This window comes from Apostichopus japonicus, chromosome 1 (genome assembly GCF_037975245.1).
Source record: "Apostichopus japonicus isolate 1M-3 chromosome 1, ASM3797524v1, whole genome shotgun sequence".
In the NCBI taxonomy this organism is placed as follows: Eukaryota; Metazoa; Echinodermata; class Holothuroidea; order Aspidochirotida; family Stichopodidae; genus Apostichopus; species Apostichopus japonicus.
The window spans coordinates 806,350-825,753 of record NC_092561.1 but is presented as its reverse complement, the minus strand read 5'-3'; the positions used below and the strand labels follow the sequence as shown (position 1 = coordinate 825,753).

The 19,404-nt window shown below is 37.0% G+C and overlaps 1 protein-coding gene across 2 annotated transcripts; it reads left to right on the top strand.

The window, feature by feature from the left end:
- Positions 1–584: 584 nt before the first annotated feature.
- LOC139970539 (prostatic acid phosphatase-like) lies at positions 585–19,404 on the top strand. 2 transcript variants are annotated; one of them, XM_071976358.1, is made up of 10 exons: positions 585–818; positions 4,459–4,554; positions 9,629–9,877; positions 10,235–10,330; positions 13,145–13,237; positions 13,951–14,077; positions 14,753–14,844; positions 15,541–15,656; positions 16,388–16,572; positions 17,869–19,404. In XM_071976358.1, the coding sequence occupies exons 1-10, from the start codon at positions 732–734 to the stop codon at positions 18,000–18,002; spliced, it is 1,275 nt and encodes a 424-aa protein (XP_071832459.1). In that variant the 5' UTR covers positions 585–731; the 3' UTR covers positions 18,003–19,404. The 2 variants fall into 2 exon arrangements, with proteins under 2 accessions (XP_071832459.1, XP_071832525.1); XM_071976424.1 differs by having other exon boundaries at positions 586–818; positions 16,391–16,572.

Sequence of the window (19,404 nt, the reverse complement as noted above, 5' to 3'; positions counted from 1 at the left end):
TAGCAATATTGTCAGAAAACGTTCAGTTTATTCTTACATACAAGTTTTAATATTGGATAAGTAGGTCTACTACTTTTGTTTACATTGATGACACTGTAGTTCGCGTTCAATTATTGTATTTGATAAGCGTCCGAACACAACCTTCTGTTTATGTTTCAACGTGCAATAGGTTTCACCTCATATGGGAAACTGCAATTTAGTATATGTGTTAATCGTGTTATAAGTCTATATTTTTCTTACCAACAAGTTATAAATTAAGTTTTATATCTAGGCATATTTGTTCGCCACTAATTACGAGCCTTTCGGTACAGTTTACATATACTGAGATTTTAGATAACAGTGTGTTAATCACTAATCACTAAATTATTCCCTTTTTTATGTTGCTAGTTTTTATTACTAATTAGTTAATTGTCGCTCTAGTACTAGTAGTAGAGTCGAAACAGAAATATTAATATGAGTCACGGTCGTTTCCTCAAAAGTATTTTCAATAGTTCCAAACGCCAAGCTTTGAGTGGGAGGGGCTAAAAATGAGCATCTCCATTTGCTATCCCAAAGCGGTGGGCGTGACCATCTGCTGCCATTCACGTGTGTGACTAAAGAGAGGGTAACACAGGCCAGTTGGACGTCAACAATTTACTAACATGATGTGATCGATAACTCATGGAAACAGCAACACTAAAAGCTCCCGACCACATATAATAGCTCAGAACAGTTGATGCATTTCCCTTAAAATGTTGGGCTTAGATTTTTCTTTCTTGTGTGTAGCACTCATTATTGGTAGCACCTTCTCCGAAAGCTCTTTGGAACATGTTCAAGTGGTAATGTATAATCATAGTTATGAACGACATCGTCAAAGTTAGGCGTAGCAAAGCCTACTGTAGCCTGTAGGCTAGGTTAGAGCTAGTAATAATTGTAAATAACTAGCCGCCCTTAGTTACGCAAGGCCTAGGTATATAACTTAGGATTGACATAGAAGAAAGACTACAGTTGATTCCAACATTTTTATGACTGAATCACATAAGGCCTATTTATTTAATTTCAGTCACTTTGCAACAACAAAAGGCACATATATTAATGTCAAGTTTCATTAATCATTTCAATCATAAGATAGAGTCTGTCAGAATGATTTAGGTATTAAAAGACTACATGTACTGTATGCAACAAAAAAGAAAATTTCGTAAAATGTTTTCGGCAATTGCCAGTTTGCATATTTTATAGTTTATGTGCTCAAAAATTGTACCTTAAATTGAACTGTATTTTCTTCCTCATTTTGATGTAAATCAGCAAGAAATGTTATTGGCTCCATCTGTATTTGTTGATGGGAAGGATGTGTACATTTCTTCCAATTTCGCTGAAATTTTGACAGAAAATAAAAGAAATGCCACAAAGCTAACTTTAATATCGAGTTTTGTGATTGGCATTGAAATACTTTTCTGGAGGCCTTATATGATCTAGTTTTATTACAGGTTGTTTTGTAACAAGATTTAATTTCTACGGAAGATAGTTACGTTTTGGTTTAAGTAAGTCATACTTTATTAAATCCCAAGCAGAATATCACGTTGGCAGATAGGTGCAGAGTAAGCTATGAATTGTAATGTGGAGTGGTACAGACAGTTGAAATGATCAACTCTATAAAAACTAATTTATATTAACAATGCTAACAAGCAATATAAAACAGGCAAAACAAGAATCACAGTTCAAATCCTTATTAAAAAATAATAGCCGTACCCCCCCCCCCCCAAAAAAAAGAAGGATATTGATTCGTGTGCATCATCAGTGCTACCAGTCTACTGCTGCATAGCATAATACTGCCAGTAAGCTGGCCATGTAGAGAATGACCTAAGGCACCCTATAAGGACCGCAACTTGGCATGCATGCAAACTTTCGTATTTCCCAAATTCAAGCTCTCCCCTGACAATCCTTTAAAAAGTAATCATTCAAATATAACTGATAAATTCCTCAGTGCCATTCAATACCAAAGTATCATCATATTTTCATTAGCTTGCCTAGTCAAGTTTACTTAAATGTGTGTGAAATATATAAATAATAAATTATAAAAAATATCCCCAAATTTGCCTTAACAGGAAACATATACATCAATATGTATCAATACTACTGTGAGATTAAAATTAATCTAAGTGGTGCCATGTTGATGGTAACCCATCAAAATCATTAGTGAGCACTGGCTTAGTTTCATGAATCAGTAGCAGTCTTATCAGTATCTTGAGTAATAATAGGTTGTTTTTTGTGGTGAAATTGCTGAACCAACACATGAAAAGGGCATGTTGGACTAACCTAAAACTGAGAACACAGTGTTGACTGCCATGCCAGTACTGTACACAGTCCTCACATAGATTCTCTGCATATATACATTCATAGTACTAGATGCTTGTGACGCTAGATGATAGTGGTGGGTTGCCAATTAACAAAGGCTGTACTGTGTGTATAGCTTCCTGTTTGCAACATGCAGAGGTCCAGCAACGTACAGTACAGTAACAAGTTCAGCAGCCTAGTAAAATCATGTGATTCCTTCCTGATCAGATGACTCCTACATTATCCTGTACAGCTTAACCTTACTGTATGTCTATGTGGCGGTTGACTCCGGTTGACCAGTGTAATGGAAAGATATGCACTATATTTCTGATACATATGTACATTGATTTGGTGGGAAAAAAGCAAAATCAGCAACAACACAAATACATAGAGGGTGTCAAAGTTTGATTTAAACAAAGACCATGTTTGTAAACATGACAAAAACATTCTCAACAATTTTTCTTCCATTTAAAGTAGAACGATAGTGACAGAAAAAAAATCTCTCATTTTCATATATAATGTAGATTTTCGTCTCCGTAATTTAGGAATTTGCAAACACTGCAACCACCTTGAACAGCCCTCAGGTCAGTGAATGACGTCACTGTGATGATCTTTTCTGTTGTGAACTGTTCAGTACGGAGCTGTGCGTGCATTTCGTGTCAGCATAACTGTTATTTTCAGGCGTAATGTTCCAGACATAAATAGATAAGGAATATCATGGTGTTTCTTGATTTCTTCACCACGTGTTTACAAGTGTTTTTTTACGAAATTTGCGGCGATTCCGCAACGATTTCCCAATATCTGAAGAGGTAACTCGCAAGCTGACCCAAAGTAACGTAAATCTCAAGATCACGTTTTTGGCGGGTTTTATACAGAGTGATGTATGAATGTGCTCACTTACCAGTCAAACTGGCACAATAACAATAGTGATGATAGTCTCAAACTTAGTTGAGTATAACATCCGAAAGAAAATCCAAAGTTCTAAACAAAGTAGATTCGCTTGTATGCACTAGGCCTACTGTAAAACATAAACGTTCTTTGTTCCGTGCGTCATTAAATCCAACAGAAAGGTTTCATTGAGCTTGAAATACAACCGCATTTGAACTCAATCGAGTAGTTAGTCTAGCTCAAACAATTTTCTCACTACATGCAATGCCTATTGCGTTTATTCACATGCATGCCTCGTGGTTTGGGCTTCAGGAGGAATCGTATTCTAGCCCAACTTCACGTAGGTCCGCAAACGGTACTTTCACACTCAGGTGCAAACATAAGTGACAGTGTGCGCTACCGTAAGTAATACTTACACGATGTTTTGTTTCGCTCGAGCATACACGCATTTCCTATTCGTATTACATTTAAAGTGGTTTGGAGGGTATGAACACATCTCTGCCCAAAAAAACTCTGCCTAAGTGACGTCCATGCCCCAATTGAAATTTGCACGTGGATTCTCTCCTCACATAGTCATTAGGTTGTTCACGTCTGACATGTCTTCCATTTCCAACATTTACTGTTGCATTTATCGGGATATATATAAATAATGCGGCATAAAAGCATCAAACTTTCAAACTTTTTTTACTTTAGTGACCTTGCCACACGCAAATTTCAATTGGGCCTGAGATGGCTCTATGACCGATTATTCCGTAATTTACATTGGGACAGTCGGCTTCACTAAAACGACAAGAAAAAGCAGGAACAATAACACCTTATTAAAATTAGACCGTTTAATGTCTCACGTAGTGTATCAAATCTCCTCTCTGGTTTAGGTTGTTTGTCGAGTCCAATATAGAGTAGGTTGCAACTAAACTTACTCACTAAGTGCACACTGCTGAAGTACACTACGCCGAGCTCACTTTGTTATCATCATAATGACGTCACATGTCACTGTAGATCATGTGATCATCATATCGCTGTTCGCGAAAAGCCCAATTTTTGTTTAAAAAATCAACGAGTTTAGGAATTTTTTTTAAGCCTTTCCCAAGATCGGATTGACTTGAATTTTCACATGTGTAATATGGAAACCAACTAGAATACTCTTGAATAAAATCGTATTTTTTCGTCGATGCTGAAAAATCACTATCGTTCATCTTTAAGTGTACTCCAAACATTTGGCTGGAGACATAAATCTTCTGTTCTTCTGATTTTCAGCTCTTCCGACATGGAGACCGAACTCCGGCAGATGCCTACCCAACAGATGAATATCAAGAAAAAGATTGGCCTCAAGGGTTTGGTCAACTAACTCAGGTACAGTGAAAACTCAAAATCATTCATATTGTTTTTTGTTTCCATGCAGGAGTGTTTGGTAGTCCATTTGACTACATCACTTCATACAGACTATCCTTAATTGTCCTCATAGGGTATATTCCAGTTATATAATTGCATTTTATCAGTATGGTGCTTTAAGAAACTTGTAAAAAAAGGGATTTTGATCAGAGACCGTCGGGCCCCCTCCGACATATGTAACGTACTGCCTAACGAATGACAAAATCCTACGCGAAATAGGAGTGGTAAGAACCCGAACAAGTTGACCTATACATACTTATATGCAGCATTTCAACAGTGTGTTGGAAACCTTTTCTCAGAAAAGAAATGATTTGAAAACACAAAGTTGAATGATTCTTGGAGATGATAAAATTGGTAGAAACCAATGACTTTTGCGACTGGTACATTCAGAAGGAAAAGGGGATACAGACAATGACCCAGAAGTGGGTCAGCAGGGAAAAGTGCTAAAAGTTACTGGTGAGTGTATCTAGGAAGAAACAATGCAACTGGGGGATTTTCAGTTCATGCTTGTTTTGACAATCTCTTAAATACTTATTCCCAGGATTCTTTCCTTTTGCCAATTAAAATTATCCATAAATGTGGCTATTAATTATAACAGATGACTTGTTTTGATATTTGGTTTCGATAATAATAGAAACCTGTGTAGTCATGCAGTTGGATGGGCGTGTGTGTGTTTGTGAGACGTTGCTTGTAAACACAATATCTCAAGTAGGGAAGCCTCGACCAATCTCATATTTCCTGTGTAGGAGTACCACTTTGAGTAGAAGAACCTGTTACTTTTTAGAGGAGTTTAAAGGTCATTTGGGATCACCAGGGGTCAAATTGTGAAAACCAGGAAAGCTTGGACCAATCTCATATTTCGTGTGAAGATGTACCACATTCAGTAGAAAAAAGCCATTTGATTTTGGTGGAGGTCAAAGTTTATTTGGGGTCACCAGGGGTCAAATTGTGAAAACCTTGTAAACACAATATCTCATGAAGGAAAGCTTGGACCAATCTCATATTTATGTGAAGATGTACCACATTCAGTAGAAAAGCCATTTGAATTTGGTGGAGGTCAAAGTTTATTTGGGGTCACTAGGGGTCAAATAAAAACCTTGTAAACACAAAATCTCAAGAAGGAAAGCTTGGACCAATCTCATATTTCGTGTGAAGATGTACCACATTCAGTAGAAATAGCCATTTGAATTTGGTGGAGGTCAAAGTTTATTTGGGGTCACTAGGGGTCAAATAAAAACCTTGTAAATACAAAATCTCAAGAAGGGAAGCTTGGACCAATCTCATATTGAGTATGTAATTGTGATATGTTAAGTACAAGAAGCCTATTTTTTGTGGAGATCAAAGTCCATTTGGAGTCACCAGAGGTCAAATTATTGAAAACTTGTTTCATAATCTACAGTATCTCCAACCGACCAGCCTATTAGATAACTTGTGTGTTTGGCATCATAAAATCTGATCCATATTTCAGGTCAGGATTGTATTGTACTAAAATCTTGTATCAGTAAAATTCATGAGTTTAATTAACCAAATTTCATATCAAAAAGGGGATGGAGTAGTGCGCATGTGCATTACAATATTGGCATTACTGGCCGAGTGAACGATACCTACATGACTGGACGTTGAAACTTAAAGTTGTCTCTGTACATTTAGCCAACTTCTACTGAGCCTGTCATAGTGCTCACAAGCGCCCTAACTTTGTACGTACCTACAGTACATGACCATACTCCCTGGTGTGTTGTCAGCCCAAAAAATAACACCATGAACAACCGAAAAAGTTCTTCCTAATACTGCAAGCACTCCACGCGCCCTACAATACTGTGTAATTGAAGGCAAATGCAGTTCTAGTGTCCGCCTGTCCAGACGATATTAATCTAACATTTCGAGGATTCCATGAATTTCTTCAATACCTACTCATTAACCTTCATTTGGAGAAGAACTCTCAGCTAGTGTATTAGTGCAATCTCATTTTAATATTTGAGTAGTAATTACTCTGTACTGTTGGAAAATTGCAAACCAAAACAGAGAAGATGCTTTGAACTTTATTCTATACACACTGTAGTCAAACACTTCTGGTGGTTAAAGTTTATTGCCATAGGCGTACGGGACCATTTCAGTCTGGGGGGGCAGAACTTTTTGTGCCCGAAAGTTCCCGTGACACTATCTAAGCGGAGCGCCACCATCGGTTGGCGCGTAGCGTCCAAGAAAATTTTTGGCAAACAATGCCTCTCAGATTGCCGGAAACGGCACTTCTGAGGCCTTGCAAGTTGCATCTAAACATTCTTTATTTTATAATCTCACCTTTTAGAAATTTACACTTGCCAAAAAATTTGGTAAATTAGAAGAAGAGAAAATGGTAACATCACTTTGAAGGGGAAAAATAGGGCAGTATATTTTTTAAGCTCCATATATTTAGTTGCCTTATTTATTATTTTAACACAGTACTCAGCTACCTCCAGAAAAACATACATTGTTCAACGACACGTAGGCGGGATAATGTCGCTGTCTCGGGTGAGACTGCAATTTGTCTCACAAAAAAAGTATAAAATATAACAAAGAATATGATAAACCGGTACTTCTAGGCTTCTAGGCCCCCCCCCCCAACCATCCATGAACAAGAAAAATGTTTCTTATATACACCAGGATGTCCAGGTCAAGGGCGGCAGAAGCACTTTTAATCTGGGGGGCACCAACCTCCAAGGGCACTTTGCAGAAATTTGATTGGACTGATGCAGCCTTATATTTAGTACCCTTTATAACTCTTATTGTATTATCTTATTTGTGTATACACATCACTCCATCAACCCCCCCCCCCCCCCCCGAAAGGAAACTATGCATACTAGCTCTGCAATTTCCAAAGCGCAAATTGGGAAACAAGGAAGTCTTCTTTTGAGACAAAATGAGGTGAAATCATGCTAGTTGCTAATGTAGGAATCTTCCGAATTAGAGTTTTTTTTTTTCTTGTTAATATCTTAACAAATTTTTACTGGAAATTACTGGAAATTTTCTAAACCTAACTAACTGTGAAAACCACATGCTCATAGCATATTGTACTGCAAAGAACTAAAGTTTAAATTTAGTGATATCTTGTATTTACTGTATGCATCTGGGCAACAACAGAATGTATGATGTCATTAGGGCATTTGAGCTGCAAATATCTTTTTTTTTTTTATAATAAGCCAATTCATTTATTTATCAACAAAAAGAATATTTCTACAAAAAAAGGATACATTTTGATGAAATTCTAAGTACAGAGAATTTAACAACTATACAAACATTCCAAATGTACCAAAATTCAAGGATAAATCAACAAGAAGATTATAATAGCCTAATTAAATCTTTTGAAGAGCATTTGCCCAGATGACATCACAAACCCCCTACTGTGATCCAGCTTCCTGGAGTAGTTGAAGGTTCAGCCAGTCAAAATAGGTAACATTCAATCAAACATATCTCAAGTTACGGGCATGATATTGAGATGGGGTTTTCAACTAGCAGTGTGGAATATTTCTTTCTCTTCAATATAAGTTTCACATTGTTTTTGTCACCAGAATATCCCTTTAATTGACTGTACTCGAGAGACCTTGAAGGGGAGACTGTCACATGACGGCTAAACAATAGAGTAGCACCAGGAGGAAGTAAATTTGTAATGTTCATGTAAAAAATGTTGTTCTATCTTTAGCTTGAGCAATTAATTTCATACCAAAGTGTACTTGACAAGTTCTAATTAATTATTGCATCAGATTGGCTTTTTATAGTTGATAATGCTTGTGAACAATCCTTAACACAAGTAGTGGCATTATAAAACTACTTTCTGAACAACATTAACTTGCATATATCATGGATGGTTAAAAAAGTACTGAACTATCGGTCCATTTGTATTTCTATAACACTTTCAATATTTCAGAAATGACACCTTTAACTTCCAACTTATTGAACAGTAAAAAACATTTAAAAAAAGGTCAATGAGCAAAACATATGTTAACACATCCTCATTAAGGAATGCAGTGAGTCTTGATTGTGTTTGTTTCTATATAATGTGAAAGGATGGTGCACTATAAATACTGTAAAATAAGACAGGCCTTGACAATTCGGCTCTTTATTTACTGGCCTAACAAATTATGCCAGTGGATGTCTGTACATTACAACGATCTACCGTCATGCAGATGAAGAAGATGAAAGGCTTGACCAGGCCGATAACACCTTCGAAAGCTGTTGCTGTCTCCTGTCTTGAACGGCATGTCACCGTGTCCCTCAAAAGTTACCCTACTAATGGTGCGATGCCTTAGGTTGGGCTGACTGTGCCTTGTTTGCTGTTTATGTAAAGCATCAAAAATAATTTAAGGTATAGTTCTACTGCCACGCTATTCTACAAGCCGTTAAACGATCAGAGTATGGTTCTACTGCTGCGCTAGTCTACTAGCCTTTAAACCATCAGAGTATGGTTCTACTGCTGCGCTAGTCTACTAGCCTTTAAACCATCAAAGTATGGTTCTACTGCTGCGCTAATCTACAAGCCTTTAAACCATCAGAGTATGGTTCTACTGCTCCGCTAGTCTACTAGCCTATAAACCATCAGAGTATAGTTCTACTGCTGGGCTAGTCTACTAGCCTTTAAACCATCAGAGTATGGTTCTACTGCTGGGCTAGTCTACTAGCCCTTAAACCATCAGAGTATGGTTCTACTGCTGCGCTAATCTACAAGCCTTTAAACCATCAGAGTATGGTTCTACTGCTGCGCTAGTCTACAAGCCTATAAACCATCAGAGTATAGTTCTACTGCTGGGCTAGTCTACTAGCCTTTAAACCATCAGAGTATGGTTCTACTGCTGGGCTAGTCTACTAGCCCTTAAACCATCAGAGTATGGTTCTACTGCCACGCTAATCTATGAGCCTTTAAACCATGACATGAAATCTCACTCTGAATTTTATATATTTCAGGAAGTGTGTCTCACTCCTACCTTACTACCCACACTACCTTTTCTGATTCTAAAGTGGGACCCAATTATGCCATAAACAAATTTTTTGTTCTCTTTGGTAGGTCGGCATGAAGCAACACTACCAACTTGGAAAATTTTTACAGCAGAAATATGTAGAAGATACAGAGCTTTTAGATGCCAACTACAGCCGATATGAAATAAGTATATGGAGCACAGATGTAGACAGGACTCTGATGTCAGCTGCCGTGGATCTCTCCGGGTTTTTTCCCCCACAGGGCCATCAAGTATGGGATAAGGATATACCATGGCAGCCCATTCCAGTCCACACAATGCCTGTGGCAGAAGATTTTGTAAGTGATGTTTAATATAGCGCTTGATTGGTTTTCACTGAGGCAGAGTATTCACTTGAGAAGGAGGGTCATTGACCCGTAGTAGCCGGTCAGCTTAGGGTGTGCAGTGTGTGAGGGAGGTAACCAGTTATTTAGTCTAGGCAAGGTAGATAGAGAATGTCGAAGAGATTGCGAAGAGACAGGTTAGCGTGCCGCTCCTAATTATTCACTCGTAATATATTTGATTTCCAAATGCGTCCTCCTGTATCTCCCGCATACACTCTCTTCCATCTTCCCAATATGCCCTCTTGCTTCTCTCAGGTTCCAACATAAATGCTGCAAACAGTTTTTTAATTTTTACAATGCTCTTCTCCACAGTACCTATCATTTTCTGCAAACTGTCCAACGTACACCCAACTTCAGGAGGAATCCCTCAATGATGATGATTACGTGGCACTGTCGAAAAAGTATGCTGTGAGTAATGTCGTCTAGATATTCAGTTGTGGATCTAGGGGGGGAGATCCTTGGGGGGGTCGTAAACAGCCCCCCTTTTGTCAACCTTATGGAAAAGTTAGAAGTTATTAGCACACGTTAGGATTTAGACCTAATTTATAGTCTAAATATGCCCCATATTGCACCTTCTCATGTTAAACCTTTCAATTTTCTTTTATGGGGAAGGGTCCCTAGATCCTCTGCCCCTTGCCCACATCCCTACCTGGCCCTTGATACTGACACACAGTGTAACAAACTGTACCATGCACAGGGAATAATTTTGAGGGCACCTCTGGAAAGCAGTGCTTCTGCACTGAGCAGAACTACCCTCACTAAAGATTATTATTATTATTTTATTATTTTACCAAATTTATATAGCGCCCTTTTCATGCTTAAGCATTTTCAAGAGCGCTTTACAATGACAACAAAATGACGAAACCCTTAAAATATGAATATGAAGAATAAAATTGACACAGCTTAAATATTAATATAAAAAACTATATATATAACAAAGGAATAATTTAAAAATATAGATTTACAGTGAAATTCCTAAAAAGAGAAAAGTGAGTTTTAGGTAAATTTAAGTAACAAAATGACAAAATCCCTTAAAATATGAATACGAAAAATAAAATGGACGCAGCTTGAAAATTAATATAAAAATATATAAAGAAAATAATAAAAATAATAATTTATCCTGCTATGCAAAATGCTATGCAAAATGCTATGCAAAATGCTATACAAGTGCAAAATGTGTATGGCAGTTTTTGTACACAGTAACCGTAGTGTATTTAAAGGGACCTTCAAAAGTCCTATACAAATTGTTATCACTAAGTTATTCCCTGCATACAGTATGTTGCATTCATTTATTGCATGGTAGGGAACTGTTGTCAAAGGGAGTCATCTGTTGATTCCTAGAAAGAAGGCCGGCCAAAATGGACGGGTCGTATGTTTAACACTAAGCATATTTGAGCTAGAGTAGTGGGCTGATAATATATTTGCAGAAGAGATATATATTTAATTCACTTTACTTCACTTTGTTAACATCAAAACTTCAGATGACATGCTCACAAAACAAACAAATGTTATTGGATAGGATGGCAGGACATGTTAGCTATAGTTACTGTTACAGTACACTCCATGAAAGGATAACTTGCCATAAATTATGTGTGTATACTATAGATCAAATGGGCAAGAAAGTTAATCTTGCAAACCATGGTGCCATTTTGTATCAAGTCCACGGGCAGTGCAACACTTTTTGATGGACTGTATCTAGACTATTACCACAAAAATTGGCATTATTGCAATTTATAACACGCACTGTAATACTTACCTCATAAACATATACATTATCCTCTATTCCCTATAATACTAAGCTCAAATTGGTCAATTCTATAAACGGGGGGGGGGGGGGGGGGGGAGAGCTACCATCCATCCAGTTCCTAACACCTCCTTCCTCTTTTGACCATTCATATGGAAAGTTGCCTAAAAGTTAGCGTTAGTTAAAAGGTGAACTAAGAGAGATCAGAAATTTTCACATACAAAATGTCCATATGTTACGTTGAAATCCTATTGAACCCAAATAATCCTTGTACATGCTTACAATTGGTCATGCTTTTGGTTTATTGGGTAATTTCATTGAACTCTGTTTATTTATGTTGGGTAAAGGCTTTCTCCCTATATAAATCCAGAATAGCTAGTACTGCTTTCCTCAGCATCCTACTTTGTGACACGTTGCTTTTATGTAGCAGATAGTCCCACAGATACCGTAGAGTAGAAGAGGAACTGTTTAGTCAAAAAAGTTGTAGTTATGATACCTTAGGTGTTTCATAATGTAATCCCAGTATTAAGCCATAAAAAAAGGAAGAATAATAAACCCAGAATTAGTTCATGTTTTAGTTTTGATTATTAAATGGTTACTGGAATTAGATGGAGCCACCAGAGTAAACTTTCAATAGCATTGTTAGGGATTTGAAAATGTTCTTGCTGGCGGCAAAGAATCTCCACGTGGGCGGCAACAGCACTTTGCCCATTTATGCATTTCTGATGGGATCTACCAAAAAAAAGTCCGGCCAGATGTTTTCTGTTTCTGCTCAGAATGATCGATTTGAAAGAAGAAGTTGGTAGTAACTTGAATTTGAGGTCATTAAGTCTCTTTGTCAAACAAGTATGAAATGTTGGTAGTGTAGCATAACATTTCATCTCTCCACTACAGTAAATTATCAACAGCATCTCGATGTATAACACACACAAAAAACACTGCAGAGTTTAATGCTAATGTAAGAATCACAATTTCATTTAATAAACAAGAAAGTGTGTCAAGATGAAAAATTCCAGCCAAAAGGGGAACAAATTGTAGTAGGAACAGTAGTAAGTCACAATACTCCAAACATAGGCAGCTTAAAGATTTAAAAATTTGGGTGGAATTTCTCAAAATCTGGTGACAGACAAAAAGAATCAGGTAAGAAGAAAAATAAGGCAACTGAAAACAATAATGCGTTTAGTAGCTTAGGTGAGCCGGGATTACAAGAAAAATGGGAAATTGTAGGGAAAGTCTTCAAGAAGATAAGCAATGAGTTCTGTTAAGCTTATTTGTATATTTTTACAGTTTTGATTAAGAAAAAAAAAGATCATTTCTGTTTTCATAAAGGATGAAAATGACTGCATAAATTGAACAGAAATCACCTGGTAAAAGGCAGTCTCACATTTTTTTTTTTCATTTTTTTTTTCAATTTACTAATTACATCCACAGTAACATAGAATGTGTTTTCTTACTGACTTTTTCTTTTCTCATTCCAGGGATTTCTGAAGAAATTGAACACTGACTCTGGATTTAATGGATCAATAACTATAAACAATATCTATAAAGTGTCGGACCCTTTGAAAATAGAGGTAAGTGACTCGACCGATCGGGACCCGACTCCCGCTCAACTGTTGCGACCTAGATTTTGGACAGTTCTGCAGAGTCACAGTCTAACCACTGTACCACTGCACACAGAACATCCGATGAGCACACGCGACGATGGTTTTCTATGAATGACCTTTGTACTTTAAGGTGATTGGTTACAGCAACTATCACACACAATGCGGAATGCCAGTCTGGAGACGGCTACATGTTGAACTGTAACCAAAAGTAACCTAAATCTCTATGATCAGGCATAGTCCAAAGTTGCCTGTGCTCGACTATCAAACGTTTTTCATGTTCCGTTGGCCGCGTTTGGTTAGGTCATGTTCAGGTAGGCTGATTGTGGGAAGCCGAAACTGTCAATGAATAAAGTCTCTGTGGTAAGCCATGGAAATTTATAACCATATTTTTAGGAAGTCGCCTAATAACGCTAATGCTAATATAGCAGTGGTGATTTCCCTTTAGTTTTGTGTAGCCAATGCTAGTCACTAATGCCACACAAACTAGTCTTTTCTAATGGCAAGAAAATAAGTTACATATTCTTGAAAGTTTTGTTGTTGTTGTTTTTGAACTCCTGTGGTGTGCGTGTATATTGCTATGAGATGGTAGTGAGATAATTCCATGTCTAAGAAGAAACAAGCCCTTCAATACATGAACAGTGCAAGGATAATACAATTCAATTTTCTTTCCCTACTTTCAGAAACTGAAGAATTTAACACTGCCAGATTGGACGAAAGAGGATAAATTTTGGGAGACCCTTGACTTTCTCAGCACCTATGCAATGGGACAAATGTTTGACTCTACGGCTAAATCTAGACTTAGGGGAGGTTTGTGTTGATCTCTACAGAGAATAGTTCAGCTTTTAAGTGCGTTTGTTTTTGTTAGGACTTATGAAAGAGAAACACCATCTCACTTATTTGGATGAAATTTGAAATTCACTTTCACTTTTGGTATAATGTTTATCAACTTCAAATGTTATTATCTTGAAACTATCATGCAGAAATTAAATAAACATGTTTTTTTCCCACTAATTATTTATGTATTTATTTGTTTGTTTGTTACTTTTCGTTCATTCGTTCGTTTGTTCATTCACTTTTCCAGTGTATCAGAAGTTGCCCTTTAACATCACCAACTCAGCAGCTATTCTTATATGCATTGGTTAAGCATAATTTGATCAGGACAATGTAACATTACAAGTAAAACAAGTGCAAGCTGCTGTAATAATAATAATAATAATAAATAAATCAATATGATTTTATCCCATTGGAAATTGCTCAGATGCGCTGTAGGAGCTAGGTACACAGTTAAAGGAAGACTATAGATTTCATGCTGCAAATGTGATCATTATATGTCTTGCAGAGTGCCAAATTTAGAACATATTGTCGTTTTGCTCTCTCTATCTCAGAAAATATCATCAAATTAAAACATGGAACTGTTCATGGTATATTTTTGAAAAGGATGTCATTGCCTTAAGTAATGACCTATTTTCATGTCTTAAACAGGTCCGTTACTGGGCCAGATGATTAATAATATGAGAGATTTCATGAATACATCGCAGACGGGTCACAAGCTCAAGTTCCACATGTATTCCGCGGTGAGTATTAATTGCTCGGCTTGTTTCGTTCTGATAACCTTCAGACAGATGTATTGCAATTCTTAGCTCTCCCGCATATTTTATTGCAGTATATGGTTCAAACCCATCTCCAATTCGTCACACTGGGCTGCCCCCTCATCCACCCCATCCCCCCCTGTATGCGCTGTCACATCGGTTCTATCTAATATATATATGTTGTTTTTTGGGGGGGCGGTCAGTCAGATTGTACAAGAGGAACCTTGAATTAGTCAATCACCCTGCGGGTCTTTATGCAAGTTCATCTTGCGTGTTGGCATGTTCGCTAGCACTTTCATGCGATTGTGTTTCTTTGGTTCAGAGATCAGTACAGATTACGCAAAATTGGGACAAAAATGGCAAAATGATAAGCGCCCTCTGTCACAACGCTGGATATGACAGATAGGACAAATATTTGATCTCAATCTCCTATTTTTGAGGATGTGTCGTACAAGGAAATAGGAAACTGCTGGCCTAGTCTTCTGCAACTTCTGTATGAATATTGACTATAACTGTATTTCAATTGTAATTATTTTAATAAAAATAAGCAAATTGAAGGTTAAACTCTAGTTTATTGATGTTGATCTGAGATGAATTAGAAACTAATTGCGCATACTTTGGATTTCATTGCATATATATTATGTATTTTGATTTGATGTTTTCCTTTATTGATTTTCACAGCATGATGTTACAGTCACTAGTCTACTCACTGCCCTTCAAATATTTAATGACCTTCAGCCACCATATGCGTCGGCCGTCGGAGTCGAACTGTGGAAGAATAAAGATACCAAAAAAAGGTACGTGTACATTTGGCGGAAGCTTTAAATCTAGTGTGAACTGAGGCTACAAATAATCTATTAACCCCAATAGGTTGATATCACCTAGGAGAATCTTTTATAAAGGGCATATTATTATGACTAGAGGGAAGATTGAAGTAGATTTCCATCAAGAAGGACAAAGATTACTAATTGTAAGCACGATTACTAATTGTAAGCACACATAATAGAGCAAATTAAAGTTGCCCTAGATTGTCTATCAAAATATGAACATTTTTGTATTTAAATCAATTCAATACAAGAAAGCAAATATTAAGTGTCACAAGAGCTCACACGAATGTTGGGATTGCCACTTATAGAGCCTGGGACTCGATTGATTGACTAATTCATTGCTTAGTTGATTTCAACGTAAATTATGTTTGTGGTAGTTGTTTTACACTTGTCAAATGGGTTGTTTCGTTCCTCTAAATTGATACACTCATCTAATGTGTAATGTCAGATTTTGAATTTTTTTTTTTCTAGCTCTAGCTTTCTTTCAGCATTGCACCTTCATCTTAGTGGGTGTGTGTGTGTGTATAAGAAGATAAAGAAATACTTGTTGCCACTAGATAAATTTGATACAGTCCATTACACCAACGTATAAAATATCGACGAGGTAAAGATAAGATTTACAGCAACGACAACACTAGGAAATTGGGAATTCCTTATTACAGAGTTTCTTTTGTTTTTATTCCTGTTTCCCTTCTCCCTAGTAGCCCCTTTTCCGTGAGAATATGGTATAGAAACAACACACAGCAGGTGGACCCTTACAATCTGATACTGCCAGGATGCGAGTTAGACTGCCCGTTCGACAAATTTGTCGAGTTAACAAAGGACAGAACTTTAGCTGAAGGGGATATACGGAAAGCCTGTGGGCTGGTGGTGACAGATAACTACTGTAAGTAAACTCAGGTCTGTGGGCTGGTGGTGACAGATAAATTAGTAAGTAAACTCAGGTCTGTGGGCTGGTGGTAACAGATAACTACTGTAAGTAAACTCAGGTCTGTGGGCTGGTGGTGACAGATAACTACTGTAAGTACAAGGACGATAAGATTCAGTGGTAGAGTTTCTAATTTATTTATAAGATAAAACGAAAAAAAACCTGCAAGAGGAATAATAGAATTATAATAGAATTAATAATAATGTTAGCATGTTCTTAACACTTTAGATTGTACACATAACACCACAAACCCTTACACATGAATAATATGAGTTTATAAAGTATCAGACTGACACAGTGCTACATTCATACATTAAATGAATTTAATATTCTCTCATTAACATATGTGCGAGAATTTCATCAGAGTCCACTTAATATAATATTAAGCAACTCTTTGCACAAGAAATACAGCATAATACTAATTGGATCCTTAACTTAACGTAATGACAACAAGTATGCAATAACTTACAGGACCATTGTTACAGCAACTCCTGGTTCTTCAGTTGGCACCAAAACATGTGGTAACTGGGAACACGAAGTTACCCTGAACTGTAACACATTTTGGGAACATGAAGGTACCCTGGGCTGTGACGCAATTGGGAAAACGAAGTAACCCTAGACTGTAACACATGGTTGTGAACACCAATTTACCCTGGGCTGTAACTCACTATTGGGAACACCAAGTTACCCTAGACTGTAAAACACAGTTGGGAACACCAAGTTACCCTGGGCTGTGACACACGTTTGGGAACACCAAGTTACCCTAGACTGTAAAACACAGTTGGGAACACCAAGTTACCCTGGGCTGTAACTCACGATTGGGAACACCAAGTTACCCTAGACTGTAAAACACAGTTGGGAACACCAAGTTACCCTGGGCTGTGACACACGTTTGGGAACACCAAGTTACCCTGGGCTGTAATACACATTTGGGAATGTTACCCTGTAGGCACATACGGGAACACTCAGTAACCCAACTTCCATTACGTAAATATAGGCAGGAACACACACACACACACACACCCATATATATATATATATATATATATATATATATATATATATATATATATATATATATATATATATATATATATATATATACCCTCTCGCCTACATCAAAAATTGCCCTTAGTCCTACATTATAAATTACCCTGAAAACATTTCATATTGCCTTTAACTATCTGTAGACCTACTAGTTTTCTATTAATTAATATTTTTTAATTAATTAATATATATTTTTTCTCATTTTAGGGATACCCACAATCGTTGGTATTGCTCTCGGAGTCATGATCGTTGTGTTTGTGGTCATATATCTAATTACGATCAACAGGAAGTTGAAGGCGGGTCATAAACTGCTAGAGGAGGTGATCGAAGACCCATGGTGATTTAAGCCAGGCGGCACGCTGCCTGGACCGAACATGAACCCACTGGACTCCACCGGTATAATATGGATAATTGTGGATGATCGAGAGCTTTCAAATATGATTGATCAATATTCAGCCAGTTTTAAGTCACGTCGGCTGTCGCTTGGGAAACTCAACTCATAGCCTTTTTTCCAGATCGGACGTCAGAAACGATGGTGATGTTCACGATTACAGCCGCCCCAGTTTGAACAAACACAAGCGATAAGGGGAAAGATTTGTCATTTCTTTACTGAAAAAAAGTCGTTTGATGTTCCGTCATTTAGTGTGTTGCAGCCAGGCCTATTGATATAAGTCCTGATGACTTTAGAAAGCTAAGTCGCTGTATTCTCATTAAGGTGAGTTTGATGTTGTCGACCTTCTGTTGGTCAATTAGCGCGTTGTTGGCTTTATACATACCAAGTGATAAACCTTAATAAACAATGGGAGGGGTGATAAGGTAACAGGTAAGGAGGAATGGGTTGAGGGGGGGGGGATGGTGGGAGGAGGGAGAGAGATTAAATGTAGTGGGTGAGGGTTGTCTGCACTGCTGTTAAATATTATTGAAGATCATTGATAAAATTCATAAATCTATGTGCATCAGTTTTGGATCATTATTCATGGTATTTTAAAAATTGGAACAAGATGGTGGGAGGGGGAGGGGGTGTGTGATGATAGTTGGGTAGGGAGTCAAGCGTCAGAAGTAGTGACAGCGTCCAGCTAGCACTGTCCTAAATAACAAATTTGTATTTTAACAGTCATTTATATTAAACACAAAGGTTGCAATAACAATAAGAGCTGCCCTTGCTCATTTTTATGGGTGTAAATCTATTTCGGCCACAGGGATGTTATGTAAACATCTCATCTCGTTTTATAAAGTTACAATGCATTAAATGGTTTACCCTCCAAAAAAATTTTTTGTATGAATCTTTTGAGGAAATCAATAAAATATATATATTTAGAAGGCTTGTATAGTAAAGAGGAAGTAGTTGTTTGGATGTCTATTAAGCCTTTTCTTAGCTATGAATATATTTCAGAATACAAACTTTTGATGATATCATTATTAAGTTTGATGATATTTAATGTGAGGGATGTTTCTAATATTCGTTGAGATAAATTCAGGAATCATTTTCACTGGAATATATTTCGATTTTAATTGTTTTATTGTTGTTCTTTTTTTTTTCATTTTTATTTTTATTATTATTTTTTTTGGTTTTTTGTTTGTTAAATCAATTTTCAGAGAGTGTTAAGTTTGGATGTGTCTGTCGCATATTGTTGAAAACGCTTACCTTTATACAGTCTCAAAGTTCTTGTCTATCCTTCTGATTATTCTAAAGTGTGAATTATTATCCTATTCTTTCAATTACAAAGTTTATGGAAAACTATA

Bases quoted from the DNA above. Each gene is read 5' to 3' on its own strand.
- LOC139970539 (XM_071976358.1), top strand. From the start codon at position 732: ATGTTGGGCTTAGATTTTTCTTTCTTGTGTGTAGCACTCATTATTGGT. The intron at 10,331-13,144 runs GTGAGTAATGTC...TTCTCATTCCAG, and splicing joins CACTGTCGAAAAAGTATGCT to GGATTTCTGAAGAAATTGAA. The intron at 14,078-14,752 runs GTTTGTGTTGAT...TGTCTTAAACAG, and splicing joins TAAATCTAGACTTAGGGGAG to GTCCGTTACTGGGCCAGATG.